Raw genomic sequence first — 16,162 nt, 5'->3', positions numbered from 1 at the left:
AGATAGAAAAGTGATTGGTATAAGCTATTTAAATAATCCCATACAATAATAGCAATAATAGTGATCTAATATTTCTACAATAGTGCAGAATATTCCAATAAGAGATAACATGAATGAAATTAGCTTTTCTTTAAGAGGAAGGACATTTTATAGCTGTGTTTTACAGTTTTCAAAAATATTGAAAAATAATTATGTTAGCTGAATAAATTTTATTCTTCTCTAAAATATTATTGGCAAATGTATTTAGTATTAATATTAACTAGGATTAAAAAATTATACTGAAAACATTTGTCATTGTTTTTTTGACTCCAAATACCAGCATATTAGCAAAACAAGCTTTGCTTTTCATAACTACTGGATTTTGTCTTTTTCACTGGAGACTCTTTTGCGTTCAAATCATTACTCAACCATGTGAAGGCTTATGCACTCTCCAAGCACAATAGGCTCTTACATATTAGATCAATGGTGGAAAAGGAAAACTACGCAACCTCTATGCTCCAAAGATGTTTGTGTTGAGTATTTGTGCATTTTAAAGCTTGGAAACATTCAGAAGTGGCCATATGCTAAAAATAGACATTTACATCAATTTAGAATCTAATTGGATCACAAGGGTAGTGCAGTGAGAGATGTGAAGATACAGCACATTAATACTGCTTTAACTCTCAAATAAACTAACAATATATTAGAAACATGCTCAAGGTTTTCACTGAGCTTTATTTTCCCATTGCATTTGGGAAAGTGATAGTACTTGCATCTTTTCCAAGGGTATAGGCAGAAAACTCAAACTTTTCTCTCTTGCTAGTGAGAATCACTAAAGATTAGCACTTGGACAGAATTTGGAGATATTTAATCAAAGATTCCTAAATTAGTTTCTATCCAGGTAAAAACTGGTGTCTTCAGGTTACTTTCAACCATTTGAAACAAACAAACCAATAATACTTTACAACTAGCTAAAAGATAAGTCAGCTTTGATGTTGGCTGGAATTAAATTATATAGTTTGGTAACATTATCTATCTTATGATGATAGAAGGCTTTGGCTGGAATTCAAATAGAAACATAAATTAGTGATTACATCAACACAACGAACAAAATCTTTCAACATATGACTCATAGGGTAAAATAAATATTTTGTGTGTGTGTGTGTGTGTGTGTAAAAAGCTAATAAACTGCTGATGTAGGCTCTGATATTCTAATTTTATAGATGAAAAAACCTTACTTTGTTGTGATTTGCCGCCTCTGTTTGCTAAAATGCTTTTATTTCTGTAGATGAATATATAATTAGTTAGCGCTAGCTTCCTGGGTGTGTGAGCTGTGTAGTTCAAGATCTGCGAACTTCCAAGTTCGGGGCCCTGTGCTTAGATTAATGCCTTTCTGTCACTGTCTTGAAATTATTAATAATTTTGAACAAGGGGTCCTGTGTTTCCATTTGGCATTGTTCTTCACAGATTACATATCCAGCCCCACAGCTCTGCTTATGTTTTATCTTAGTCTCTCACTATTTCCTCTGTGACACTGAGAATGTACGCAGGTGAACTTCCATGGTACATCTCACCCTAATTCCAAAGGCATCTCACACTGGAGGACTAGTGGATGTAGAGCCACCCGAGGGCTGAGACCTCAGCTTCCTCATCTCTCCACTCTGAGTGCCGACTTCAATGCCCGACACAGAGCAGGTGCTGAATGAATAGGTGGGTGAACAAATGAATAGCAAATTATAAGCAAATACCTGTAGACTTATTTTATTGACAAAACGGTCAAAATTTTAATGATTTTAGTTTTGCAGTGAAAAGTGGCTGAGTTGGGAGAGAGTAAAGTTAGATATTCAAGGAAATAAATAATTATTTGAAATAATAAATGGAACTGAATTGATTGGACAGATGAAGGAAGTTCAATTGAAAGACAGGTTGAAATCTGTTAGGAATAGGAAGTGATAGGGTGGGGTTCAAGGTGGATGGTTGAAAGCAGTTAGATGTCTCCCAACAAGTGACATCCTGAGCTTAATTCATTCATTTCAAATCCAACTATTAATACACTTTGGATTCATCATGTAAGTTGTAATTCAGGAAGTGAAAATTGTTCAAGTTTGAGGAAAGGCTGTGTATTCAGAAGGACTCGAGAGATTATTGATTATTCTTTGACTATTCCCAAAGTTCCTTGACCTACTGTTTTGTACTAAGAAGCAGAGTAATACAAATAGAGAAGTTGTATGAGAAAGTGAATTTTTATCACTTCTTCTGAATAGAAAGATCGTGCTGTCACTCCTAGTTACCCTAGCTTAGCTAAGCACATATTATTCTTTAAACAGTTTCCTACCCTTATAATTACTTTAGAAAACATACTTCTAACATTAATTTCTGTAAAATAAAATAACAAAAAACTAATATTCCTTTCTCCAGAGTCTTTTATTTTGTGTTTGATCACTTCTGATATTGTCTGGGAATATCGGTTCTTAACAATTTGTATATCCTCCTCAGTGAGATTATCTCTTACATATCTACCTCCCTTTTCTTAATAGCATGATCGAGTTCTACTCATCTTTAAAAAGGTTCCCTATAGCAGTATTTAGTCTTGCTTTCTCTATTGTTATAGCACACTTAAGGGACTAAAATGGTGCACAGATGTCCAGGTGTGGCTTTAATTTCCTTTTATATTTCAGCAAAATAATTTTTTTAACATATTCATTCTATTATGGTTCTCCAGATTATGCATGGTGCTGTGATAATGCTGGTTCACTGAATATTAAATTTGGGAAAGCAAGTGACTTTATGCTTCAGGTAATTATTTACGAAAAAAGCAATCTTTGGAGAAAGGTGATCATAGTGGAATAGAGGTGAATAATGGCACTGACATTCACAAGCAAAATGAGGAAAAAGTGCAAACAAGCAGTTGAGGAAAAAATAGTCCTTAAAGTAGTGAATGGGGAGAGTATCAGGGAACATTACTACTCAGAAACACTCAGATTCTAAACAGGCAATGATGAGGCCATGTGGCTACAAACCTGTGCTCCAATTTAGTGTTCATGAGCGGCAAGGTTGAAGAATTGCAGGATTTGGTAAAATGTATAAAATAATTTTATAGACTATCTCTCATGGGAAGGAAGACAATAAAAAAGTTGCTCCCGTCCATCAGAGAGAACATAGATTTTTTCCCTTAAATTTCCACTGAAATAGAATCATAAGAACATAATCCTTGCCATCCAAGTACGTTCCTTGTGATGAAGACATTGAGCAAAGTGAACTGCTCAGCCAATCTATTTTTAGTATTCTACTAAAAGATGAATGGGGAAATTGTTTTTAATATTCCCATCTCTCTGTGACACATATTTGAATAATTGTGCTTTAAGTATTCTGCTGCCAGAATTGTAGCCATCATCAGAAAAGCTCCATCTAGAATGCTCAACTTTGGTCCTGTGGTATATACTATTAGAATACCATGAGTTTACAGACCAACAAATGGAGGAGTGTGAGAAGGGAGACTGGCAGAGTAAAACTATTTCAAATTTTATTTCGCAAGCCAACATTAAAAACAGCAATATTCAAACATCAAAGCTTGTTGAATTACCAGGAGCTGTAAACTTACAAAATTTTTTAAAAGAGAACCGGAACTCTTAGTTCAGTGTTTAAATCTGTCTAAAACTCACCAGGAAGAAATGACAAGACATTTTTACTAATTTTAGAAAAGTAATGCAAATATATAATAGAAAAGTGGTGACTTGATCAAACTCACTTCAAGTGAAAGCTTGGGCTGAATGTTACATGAATATTCAGACAATAGCAACCTGTTTGAAATTGCTATTGGGTATAATCCGAAAATTTATGAATTTTATCATCTCCTAGGCATAAAGCCAAAGGCTAAAAGAGCAGAACATGAAAGCTGAACCTGAATTATATTATAAAACCTGTTGAGTTTAATTTTACTTACAAAGCAGAATGTTAGTTTGCCACTTAAATTTACCCCCTATAGTCCAGTAAAAATACCTGGTTTCTTATCAGTCTCTAAATTGTGATATTGATTTGGAAAGCTCCAATTTTAAGAGCTTCATTCTAAATTACTAGGCAAGTGCAGAGAATAAATATACATAATCTAAAACAGATCATAGCAAGAGAAAGCAAATTTCTATGAATTTGACTGAGTGTAGGGTTTGCAGTTCCATGAGTCTTGTAACTTCAGAAGGCACAAAGAGAAATTTTTAGCTAAATGGAATAGAATGTATTGAAAGGATGAATACTTTAAAAAGTTGGTGTTTTATAATAAGGTAACACAGATATACATGCTAGATATAAATTTGAAGAAAAGATCAAGTAGCCTTCTGAACAGAAACACACAAAAAATGAACAAACTACCAATCACCCAATAGCACACTTCTTTAAAAACATTTTACTTGAACCAATGATGGATGCACTACCAAAACTCATACACATTCGGTGATATATATAACTAAAACATAGAGATGATGAGGCTCACTCTATGCCTTATGTTTACTGTTCAAGATTTTTAATATTTAAATTGTAAGAGTCCAGATGAATAAAAGACCAGTTAATCTAAAATATAGTTTCTTGCTATAGATGATAATGTTTTTATCTGTACAGACCATACAAGGGATCTAAGCATGCAATACTCATACTACTCAAAATATAATCGTATTAGATGAAAAATGAAGAGGTACTTGGTGGGATCTTGGTAGTGTTCTGGTTTTTACTTTGAATGATAGTTATATGGTGTGTTTATTTTGTCATTGTTCATTAAGTTATACATCTGTATGCTTATGATTGGTGAAAATGTAGAAATATTGTACTTCAAACAAAGCTAAAAGGAAAGAAGGAAGGAGGAAAGGAAAGAAAGAGGCAGGGAAGAAAGAAGGAAGGAAAGACGGAAGGAAATGCATGCTATGATCTCTATTTCCCATACTGTGGAATACTGTGCTAAAGGAAATGGGTGCTCTAGTCATTTGCTTAAGATGTAGCTTCCTAGGATTGCAGAATTTGGTGTACTGTTTCATAACTGGAAACCATTTAACTGTCATGTCTGCATAGAGAGGTTGTATGTTGACATTTTCAGACTTTAAAAAAATCCTTGTCACTTAACAATTGCAAATGCCACCATCTTACACGTGCAGTTTTTCTGTTTTTGGAAGCCCAACTTAGAAGTAGTAGAAGAAAAAAATGCCTGGGGGTTCCACTAGCTTTTCATTTGCAAAACATATATACACACACACAAATTTTATCTCTGTAGTCCAAGTGACTTAGTAGCTCAACTGTTTAGATTATTTCCTTGGCATTAGGTTAAACACTTAGTGACAACTTACTACTAAAGGTGTTTTGGACTCTGAAGTTAGTTTGGTGGTTTTCATCTGTTACTAAGGAGCAGTTTTCCATGTAATTTTTTCAAAGGCAAAAGGTTAAGCGAAAATAACATATATTGTAAAATTGAAAGTAAAATGCACAGTACTGATGTGCTCAAAGTCCATGCATTTAAATTCCTTTGTATGATAATTTATGGTGATCATATCTTCAGACTGCACTATTAGCATACTCACCCCTAACAAGAAGTTCTGCCTCATCTGACACACTGTCTGCTGTGGTCTGTACCCTGCAGCCATATCTCCCAGCATGCATCAGAAGGATGTTCCTGATCATTAAATCTGCAGAGGATGCTTGCTGAAAGAGGGATGAAGTGCCAGTTTAAAATGTTGCAAATCTGCCTAGTTCAAGGTGGTTTAAGGGGGAACTTTGCATATTCAGTAAAAGGGCCCATTTTTGGCCTTACAGTTTATCTAACAACAATTCAGAAATCAAACATGCCCTTTTTTAAGGAACACATAGAAGTTTTGTTTTTAACAATTGCTAATAAAGGGGTTGAACATTTAATATTGCATATAATGATTTAGCAGCTAAGATATTTAAAAATATTTAAGTATGCACAAACTCATATATTTAAAAGTATAGGAGAAATAATCCGTGAGCAAAAATGTTGCTTTGCTATTCAGAGACAGGTGTATTTTGTGGCAAGAAAATCGTATTGAAAGGAACAGCAACTTGTGGGAAATGAATTATGAAAAGATAGCAATCAAAATATTATCTCGTTACTTTATTGCATGGCTCTTTTCCTAAGAACACTGTAGGCAACAGAATGAGACAGTGCTCAGTTGAAAGAGTGCTGGTCCCAAAGCCATGTGTCTTTACTTAACAAAGACATATTCCTCCCATAAGCACTACCATCATGGATCAGGGTCAGCCTGAATCTTTGTTAATCAGTGCAGTTACAAAACACAAAGGACGCTCCAAATACCTGATTCTTGTTGGGGGCAAGATGATTAGAACACAGTTGAAGAAAAACTGCAGTTAGGGAGATCAATGAGTACCATGGAGGATATCTTTTAAATGTTTTAGTTCATGGGATAGGTGATGTTCCTACACTTTAAAATGGCTGGTACAAACCTTCCATTACTTAATGTTGTCTTTAATTTACTCTATCAGGAAAGATGGATTTCCTTTATCGTGATCATGTAAAGATCTGGTTGATATTTACAATAACTCAGGAGGTTTTTATTTTTCAGGTAATGACATAGCAAAACTCCAATATTCCCTTCAGTTTCCATTTTGTAATCTAACGATGACTGGAATAAGATAAGATGCATGCTGCTTGAAATGACATCAAAGAACTCAAAAGTTTTCTCTAACAATAATTGAGCACATGAAATAATATGTAATGAAAGTCATAGAGAGGCATCCCAGATTACAGACCTTTAAAAAGTGATGTGTTTGTTCTTAGTAGTCAGTATCCTGATAATTATTTAAGAATTTAGTTGTTTGCCTTTATTTTGAGATAGACCAATGGGTTTTATGAAAATCATAAAAACTAGACAAATTTCCAGATATCTTTTGAATTTTCTTTTTCTCTTAGCTTTCATAGAAAGGGTGCAAAGTCATTGTGAACTTTTTATCACTCAAATCATAAATATTTATTTCAGTGAATTACTATATACTATGTTTTAGATCATTTCTTTCTGGTATTTAATTTCTGTTGTGTTTTGCTTTTTGCCTTCCTGTTAGTCTTATAATCTGAACTTCTGAGGGTATTGAAGTTTTCTCTCATGAAATAATTGTTAAGACATGGTCTGGTTTAGTCATTTACAAGGACATGCTTCATAGCGAGAATGCATTAAAATGTCATAAGAATTCTTTCAAGGAATGTGATATTTGTCCAGTAAATGTCCTACACTGCTAATTTCTTTGGGATAAATTGCTACTTTTAAATCCTAACTGAATTCATCTTCTCTTCTTCACTAGACTAAGTGCTTACTTCTCTCAAATCAGAAAAAGCAACTTTAAAACCTTTGATTTTTTTTTAAATGGGGAAATAAAAGCAAACTCTAAATGTTAATAAACAATAATTTAGTTTCAAATCAATATAATTTAATACTGTATGAATGAGTTTTTTTATATTTGCCACTGTGGGTAAGATGGGCCCACTTTAGCTTCTTTCTCTCTGGATTTCTTAGGTCTTTTAATGGGGTACTCAATCAGGAATGGCTGTGCACACTACAGGCCCAGAATAGGACCTATGTCTAAAGGTAAATCTAAGGTGAGGCCTCAGAAATCAGGGAGGATTTGATTTTTTTTCCTGGAAATAGCACTGTCTGAAAGATAGTGCCTTTTGTTGTTGATGTTGTTTTGTGGCTTTTTTTTTTTATTTGCTTGCTTGTTTTTTAATATCACAAACCATACTGGTGGCAGTTTAGCAGAAAAGTACTGATTATAAGTGATTTTTCAGGCTCATATTTTTGAAAAATGTCATAAAATCACATTCCTGTAATTCATAACTGATAGTCTCATTTTCCAGACTTTCGTCTTCCCAAATAATTGATTTATATATATCCTGGACAAAATTCCTCAAACCTGTTTGTTTCCATGGAATTACAGTGAAAAATAAGTTTAATCAGATAAAGAAGAGATGTAATTAAAATCACAAAAATGTCCAAGGAATTCAGGAGAGCGAGATATAGATTATCTTTTCTATGTTGTCCTTTACTTGGTTCTCGAAATTAATAGTGTGCAGTGCTCTATAAACTGGCCAAAGCTACATCACCATCTATCAGAAGCAAAAACTCTACAGCCTGTGGCATAGCTGTCAATATCAAGACCATTTGAGGAGTTAAAATCGTCTCATTTTGGGCCCAATTCTTCTCTTTTAGATTATATCTGCATCATATTTTTAACATCCTAAACAGGAAAGATTAAAAGTTAAAAAGAATAGATTGTGAACACTAAACCTAAATTACCCTTTCAGTAGATTTACTGATCTTTCAAGAGAAGTAATGAGAGGAATTCATGTGGGAGCCCATTATACTAAATCTCAGCTCACAGTATGCAGTTCCTGAGACAGAACCTCCACAATTTAGTGCACTTTTAATGAAATGGTTACTTAAAGCAGATGCTTGCTTTCTTAAACTTAAACCTCATTTTCACTTTTTGTCTCTTAGGAATTACCCTTTGTTTTCTTGCTTTCTTTGACACTTGCTTTATTTTCTGTCTTTTTTTTTTTCTGCTTTCATTGACCTTATGAACAAATCCTGCTACTTGTTGCTTCAAATGAATTTTGCCACAACCGGTGCTTAACACAACACGCTGAAACCTTGCATAGTACCTGCCACATAGTGGGAGCTTAATAACTATTTGTCGAATGAGTAAATAAAGGAAGGCTTTTTAAGAAACAGGATGTATGTTCACTCTCTGTTAGAGCAGCAACAGGGGTATGTCATTTACATGTCTTGGTCAGATCGTTTCATTAGAGCAACTGCTAGATTACTGTGACATTTACTAATGACTGAAATAAAACAGGAAAATGCTGTCTTTCCACCCAAGTCGAATTCTTTCTTAGCTCGCATTTTGACTAAGTATCCTGCTCATCCAACGTAAGACTGCCAATTATATTCCTAAATAATGAAAGCTTATTTAGCATTGCTGTTCAAAGTGTCTGCTGGCTCTTGTTGCCTTTAGAATACAGTCCAAACTTCTTATTTTGACGTAGCTCTTTAGAGCATGATTCTACCTCCTGCAACTTAATCCTGTCATTCTACAACACCAACCTTACATTCACCTAGACATAGGCATACTTCCCATAGCCTGTTTGCATAGCTTTTTTGTTCTGTTGCAGGTGCTCTTTCTTTTTTCTTTTCCTGGAAAGATTCTTTTAGACACAGCTCAGAGGTTTTTCTGGACTCTCTCTCCCTAGGCTTCCTTAGCTTTCCCTCTGTTTATGCTCCAATGTCACTTTGTTCATGTCTCTGAATCAGCACTTGCTATTCGTAGATGTCTCCCCCAAGGTCCACAATGGGCATTCCCAAAGCCGAGCTAGCACTAGTGCAGCCAAGGATCATTAAGCGAGCTGATGAATGCATGAAGGCTTGCTTCCTTTCCTGTGTGTAGCTGACAATACCTCTGGCCCTGCTGCCCCTTTTCCTCTCTACTAAGTTAGGAAAAGAGAAAAAGACTATGGAAAAAGACAGTGGAAAAAACACCTCAAGAGTATATGTGGGTTCTAGAATGACAGAATTGTGTGAATCCCTGCTCTACCACTTATTAGATATTCACCTTGGGAAAATCACTCCATTGCTCAGAGCTTCTCTCAGAGTTTCAATATGATAATGTGAGTAAAGCCCATAGCAGTGTGTCTGGCATATAGTAAGTGTCTGATAAAATTTATCTGTTGAAGGGCACTATAATTGCACTCTTAGCCAAGAGGAAGGTTTTTAAATTGGTATTCACTCTCTTAGCAAACTGGGTATCAATATTTTCCATAGCTAGAGTAAGCTGTGGAAATACCTAGCTTTATTTTAGATATAAATATTCCTCACATCCTTTCTCTCTTATTGTAGAAAAGCATTAAGCATTTTATGTATTAAGCATTTTTAGTTTTCTAAATCTTATAGCATAAATAACTGGGTATCAGCCATGAGACAGAGATTTTTAGATAAGTTTAATGTTACTGACGTAAAAACTTGGAGTTAAAATATTTTCCTAGTAACAGTATTTCTTTTTCCAAGAGGATATTTTTTTTTATAATTGAGACAGAGTCTCGCTTTGTCACCCAGGCTGGAGTGCACTGGTGCGATCTTGGCTCACTGCAAGCTCCGCCTCCCGGGTTCACACCATTCTCCTGCCTTAGCCTCACGAGTAGCTGGGACCACAGGTGCCTGCCACCATGCCCGGCTAATTTTTTGTATTTTTAGTAGAGACAGGGATTCAGTGTGTTAGCCAGGATGGTCTCGATCTCTCGACCTCATGGTCCACCCACTTCAGCCTCCCAAAGTGCTCAGATTACAGGCATGAGCCACCACGCCCAGCTGGTAATTTGTTTAAAGTACCCTACTATGATAAGGAAATAATACATAGACAGTCTTTTTATAGTTTTTTCTTTACTACTCATAGAATAGGGTTTAAGGATGATATGGGTTTTAATATTGTTTTTAGAAAATAGATGATATTTAACCTACATGCTTGAATAACTGAACATGTTATCAGAAGTAAAACTATTAATCACTACTAGTGAAGAAAATAGTCAAAATAATATTTGACAAAACATTTATGTGTATTATGATGAAGTGTTAAACATAGCCAACAACACATTGAAGACTCAAAATGAGTAAATAGGGCTGTAACATCCCAAGACTGGGATCTTGATATTTAATTTTCAATCCATATTCTAATAATTTAAGTGCTAAGAAAAATGCAGAAACAGTTCTATTTGTTGACATAGATTAAAGAGGAGAAACAATTGTGTTTTCCCTAGCCACAAGGTAAATGGGAAGTTCTTTATCTGACATTAACACAAGTGAGTAATGCAAAAGGGCTGGTAGCATTTCTGCATTAATCTGGTGCTTCCAAGGTAAAGAGAGGGCTGAAATAGATAAGGTCACATAATTTATCAATCTCATGTTTTCCTGGGCTGACTTGTAGCTCCGTTCAATCTGTTGGCAAAAGTTTGTGTTACCTGATGATGAGACTGTTTAACTCAACTCCCTTTATTGTTTATTCAGTATATTACTAATTACAAAAGGTATTCATTTGTGCTGTGCTAAGATTTGTGGATACAGGCATAGAATCTCTGCTCAAGGAGTTTCCTGTCTAATTCAGCTTTGACAGAAGACACATTGGCAGGGAGTGTGGACCAGCTTTCCTCATACCTACATCTGAGCTTTGAAGAGACATGGGGAGAGATGGATCTGTTATTTGATAGCACAATACTCAGGCTTAGTCCAGAGAAAAGTATTTTCTCTTTTTGTGTGCCTTATATAGTTTTAGCAATCACTGTATGAGCACTGATTCCTAAATTTATATTTTTAATAGTAGCTTTGAAATGAGGTCTTTATATCCTCTTTGTGATCAACTCTCTGTCTCACATGCTTATCCATCTGCTATGCCAATGCTAAGTTAATCCTTTAAAACTGGTTTTATTTACCACCTCAAAAATCATCACTGGTTCCCTTTTGCCTACAAGATGATCCACATTCTTAATCTAGCATATGAGGCTAGACTCAACCTATCTTGTCTCTCACCATGGTGGAAAATGCAGTCTCTGAACCTTCAAGCAGTTCCCCAGTGATCCACCAAAATCTACAAATTATATCTCATATGTTAAGACCTTGTTCAAGTCTTATCTCTTTCAGAAAGGTTTCACAGACCACCAGGACTGGCTACGTAATTTGTGGGCCCCTGTGCATAAGAAAATGCAGGATTCTTTGTTTTAAAATGAAGACTTCAAAATGGTAACAGTCAAGCACTATATCAAGTATGAGACCCTTCTCAGTATGGTGCCCAGTGGGTTACATGCCCATGAGGTTGGTCCTGCTCACCACTCCAGTCCACATTGATATTTCCTGTGGTCTTCTGAAACATTAGCCCATTCTATGAAACATTGGTCTTTGAGATAAATATCGAGGAGCTGGTATGCATCTCTTTGTAAATTATAGAACACTTATCCTTTCCCGCTTTAATGTTTATACTTTCTCTTTTATGCTTTATTTACTTGAAGTCTTTTTCTTAGTGTATGCTGATATGTAAATACAGAAATAGAATACATCTTCTTAAGGCTTGTGTTAGAAACTACAGTGATATATGTTACATTTTGTACTGAATGTTTGGTGTAAGGCTATCCAGGCATTGGTATATTTATGTGTTATTTTCTCCAAATATTCTTTCTACTTTTTTCTTGGACCTCCAATGCAAATACAAAGCTCATTGACGCATATCATTAGATTCAACCTGTTCACTTTATACTGGTTTGTTAATGACAAAGGAAAGAGGACAGTATCTCAGTTGAAAGAGTGGGGGTGGGGACTCCTCTAAACTTTACAGTCCTAGAGGTAGAAGGGACCATGTTGGGACTCTCAACCTCACTTTTAAATTGGCAGTTTTGTGAGTACAATGGCAAACCAGTTTAAGAGAATTCTAGGCAGGAGTAGTATTTAAACTCACATCATTAAAGTTATGAGAAATTCCTCTCTAGTGTTTGTATGATGGATCAACTTTCTCTTGAAATCTCCTCAGTAATAACATCTTCTAAGCTGAATAACACCTGGTTCATAAGTTGGCTCAATGAGGCAACGCTGGTAGTAAGAAGATTTTAGCAATTGTGACAGACAATAAACATTTTTGCTTGCAGTGAATTATCCCACTGTCTAGTAATAGAATAATCTTACTATCTCTCACTAAGTCTATGCTCCATAAAATACCTCTCATTGAAGTTACACAAAGGCGATAGAACTAGTCAGAAAAAAATTGTACATTTATGCATTAGCTTGTGCTTTGTAAATAGCTAGTAATACATGACCACCAGGAAAGGTCTAGAATTATAACATTCTACAGTAGCTATACATTTTATGGATGCTTATAGCACATGCACAATTATGTAATTATTTAACAACTTGGTAGACTGTCATTTTGTCTAGACAGAAAATCACAAATATGTGACACCTTTGCAACTATGTTCTTCTTTATCATAGCAAGCATGGCTGTACTGTGACCCAACCAATAGATTCTTCTTAACACAGTGACTAGCATAAAAGTCACTGTGTTAAAAGAAGCTGGCATAAAATATACTATCTTTTTATCATACTTGATCTACACATGCTACAAGATAAAGAGAAAAGATAAATTATGGCTTTGAGAAACTCACAACACAATGTTAGAGGTAACAACCAGCTGTAATGTGATGTGTTTTGTTGAAATAGGTAATAGTACAAAAAGTCATTGCAGAAAAAAATGATTTTAGTGTGGAAAGATAAATAAATAATGTAGCCTAACCAATTCCCATAGCAGTTGAGAAAATGGGGCTGAAGAGTTTAGGTAACTTGTCCATGGGCAAGCTAAGTGTGGAGGCAGGAGTAAAACTTTGGGCATCTGATTTTTGATCAGGTATTCCTTCTATTCTCCTGTGCCATCTAGGAAACCCCTCCTTGTTTTGCTTGAACCTATAGGTAATTTCATTCACTTGCACTAGTTAATTCAAATTTGGCAAGTGTAGTAATATAAAATGGCTTCATTGAGTAGTAATGACCATAAAACTATTATTAGAAATTATTTCAATGAACCATAGGTTTATTTGAAAAGCTCATGCTTTTATGACTGCTTTTCATCAACCGCATCTAGGCATAAAAGGCTGCATAGCTCTATGAAATGTCAGTATCACCTTTCTGATAACACCCAAGACCCATTTAGTTCATTTGCTCATGCCATCATTTACTTTTATTGTGACACTTATCTAGTATCAAGAAAATTTTCAATATGTGACCCACAACTGACGTGTCCTCAGTTAGTCATGCGTAATTTATAATAACACAGCTTTAGTGGAAAAAGAATTGGCCAAATTTTACTTCCTAACCTAAGTGCATAATTTAGATGAATTGATATTTTACTGATATATCTTTTTTATTCTAATTTAGAGATTGTTTTGTCATATTTCCAATTTATCTTTTAAGATTAATATTATTTTGTTACACTGGCTTCCAGGATAAATTACATTTTATTCTGCTGCTATTTTTACATTGCAGAATAGTCAGTGTCTTAACACAAATCTGGTCTCTTCCTGGCTGTGTGGAAGAATATTCAGATACCTGCCTGTAGGTTTTCTGACTCCTCCTTGAAATAAGCAGAGCCCAGCCACGGAGAATATGAGTAGCTTCATCTCACTCATCAGTTAAAATGAGTATTGACCTGGTATTGTGAAAAATCCAAAATCTTGGGATTGTAGTAGACCACTCTGTGCTTCATTGATTTTTGCATGGAACTCTAAGAATTAGCATGGAATGAGGCCAGTTTGTTTGTGTACCTCCTTTGTGGTTTGGTCTCACAGATAAAAGCAATTTCTTTTTCACCTTCCATCTCTGGTCTCATAGAGGAGGGAGGCTGATGCTAAGTCCCATAAAACTAGAAGAGCTCTACCTGTTCATTCTACTTCCATTTCTTTCCTCCTCTCATTGATTAATGACCAATTTGCATATTATTTTGCCTTTTATTCCTTCCAGGGCATTGATTCTGCCCCTGCCCTGTAATCCACAACCTCTCTCTAGAGTACAATACCTGCCAATACTTGGAATGGAATGTCAATGCTCCATAGGAATTACATTTAATATCCCCAGCTTCTCTTCATTTCTGCTTGCTGATACTTATTCTTTCCTATTACTTATTCTTTCCTGTTTCCAGTATAGTGACTAAGCATTGCATTATGGGGTATTTAAAATTTATCTCTAGAGCCAATGGTGAGATATACTCTATTTTATTATGGCTGAACATGACACTATTGCATAATGAATCATTCACAATCTGTTTTACACTGCATTAGTTGCTGTGCTTTGTGGTAACACTACTTGTATGCAGTGTTGTACAAAGAATCTGTTAGGCCTAGGATATAACTACTTGTTCACTGTGGTAGATTAAGAATGTCCACATATGTTTTGCCATTTGACTTACTGGGAGGTATACTCTAATTTCCTACTCATTGAATCTGGACTGGCCTTGGTAACTTTTTATGCCAATATCATGTGGAAAAAGTGAGGTACAGAAAATCCTATGGCTGGATCATAAGAAGGCTTGTAACTTCTTTCTAAGCCCATTGGGACATCTATTCTGGGGAATGTAAGAAAAATTGTACTACATTCAGACTGTCATGTGAAAAAGGCCAAGCTAGTGAGGTGGGAGATTACATAGATAAAGAGAGAAGGCCAGACATTTCCAGTTATTTTAACTATTCTAGCCCAGCTATACTTGTGAATAACAAAATCACACTGGGGATTCTAGACTTGGCAGAAGCAACATGGAGAAGATCTCGGGAACCTATCCAATATCCACAACTGAGGCTTCTGGCATATAGCACCCCCTGAGCCATCCCAGCCATCTCCAGCCATTTGGCTACCCCAGCTGAAGGCTTAGCAACTGTGAAGCAGATTCAAGCCATCCTTGCTGTTATCTGCCTGATTTGCTTGCCCACAAAATGGGAAGCAGAGTAAAGTCTTTGTAGTTTTATACTGCTAGGTTTTGGAGTACTTGTACAGCAGAGAATAACCATAAAATAATGTGGTACCTACAGGTGGGGTACTGCTGTTAACTAAAGCCAAAACACTTGACGTTGGCTTCGGGGTTAGGTGTGCAAAGGTTGGAAGGGTCATGATGACACTACTAGTGAAAGCTGGAAGGGCCTCAAGGAGACTGTTGAACAGGGACTGAAGGACAGTGAGGACATGGGTATTCATGGTTGAAGAAAAGGTGACCTTCCATGTAGTGTTGGAAAGTTTGGCAACATTGTCACCTGAGGTCATGTGGGCAACACATTATTCATCATGGATGAACTTTGGGTTTATGTAAGGAGATTTTCAGGAAGAAGACTGATGGTGCCAACTGGTTTAACTGTGTATTTAGGGAGATGAGTTGTAAAGACAGAATTACTCATTTTTCAAGCACAATTGTAGCAGTGGAAAGAAGGCCTAGCACGACTAGCTCCATGTTGCTCCTAATGCCCCTACCCTTCAGGGATATATTTTAGGCTAACTGCTTTTGCTATGGAAATACACAGTTTTCTATGGAATACGCATATTGGCAGACATTTTAAAAGAAAGAAATGAACAAAAATGGTAGAAGAACTTTCATACCTTTTTTTTTTTTTTAC

The 16,162-nt window shown here is 35.6% G+C and overlaps 1 protein-coding gene across 1 annotated transcript in view; it reads right to left on the bottom strand.

Moving 5' to 3' along the window:
* The window catches only part of CNTN5 (contactin 5), a 1,328,674-nt gene that overhangs the window by 122,590 nt on the left and 1,189,922 nt on the right, over positions 1-16,162 (bottom strand). The window contains exon 16 of the mRNA XM_034933581.3: positions 5,538-5,658. Within this exon, the coding sequence (XP_034789472.3) occupies positions 5,538-5,658 (121 nt within the window). The remainder of the gene's footprint in view (positions 1-5,537; positions 5,659-16,162) is intronic.

Source organism: Pan paniscus, chromosome 9, assembly GCF_029289425.2.
Source record: "Pan paniscus chromosome 9, NHGRI_mPanPan1-v2.0_pri, whole genome shotgun sequence".
NCBI lineage: Eukaryota > Metazoa > Chordata > Mammalia > Primates > Hominidae > Pan > Pan paniscus.
Note: the sequence above shows the minus strand (reverse complement) of the source record. Positions and strands in the feature narration are given on the sequence as shown.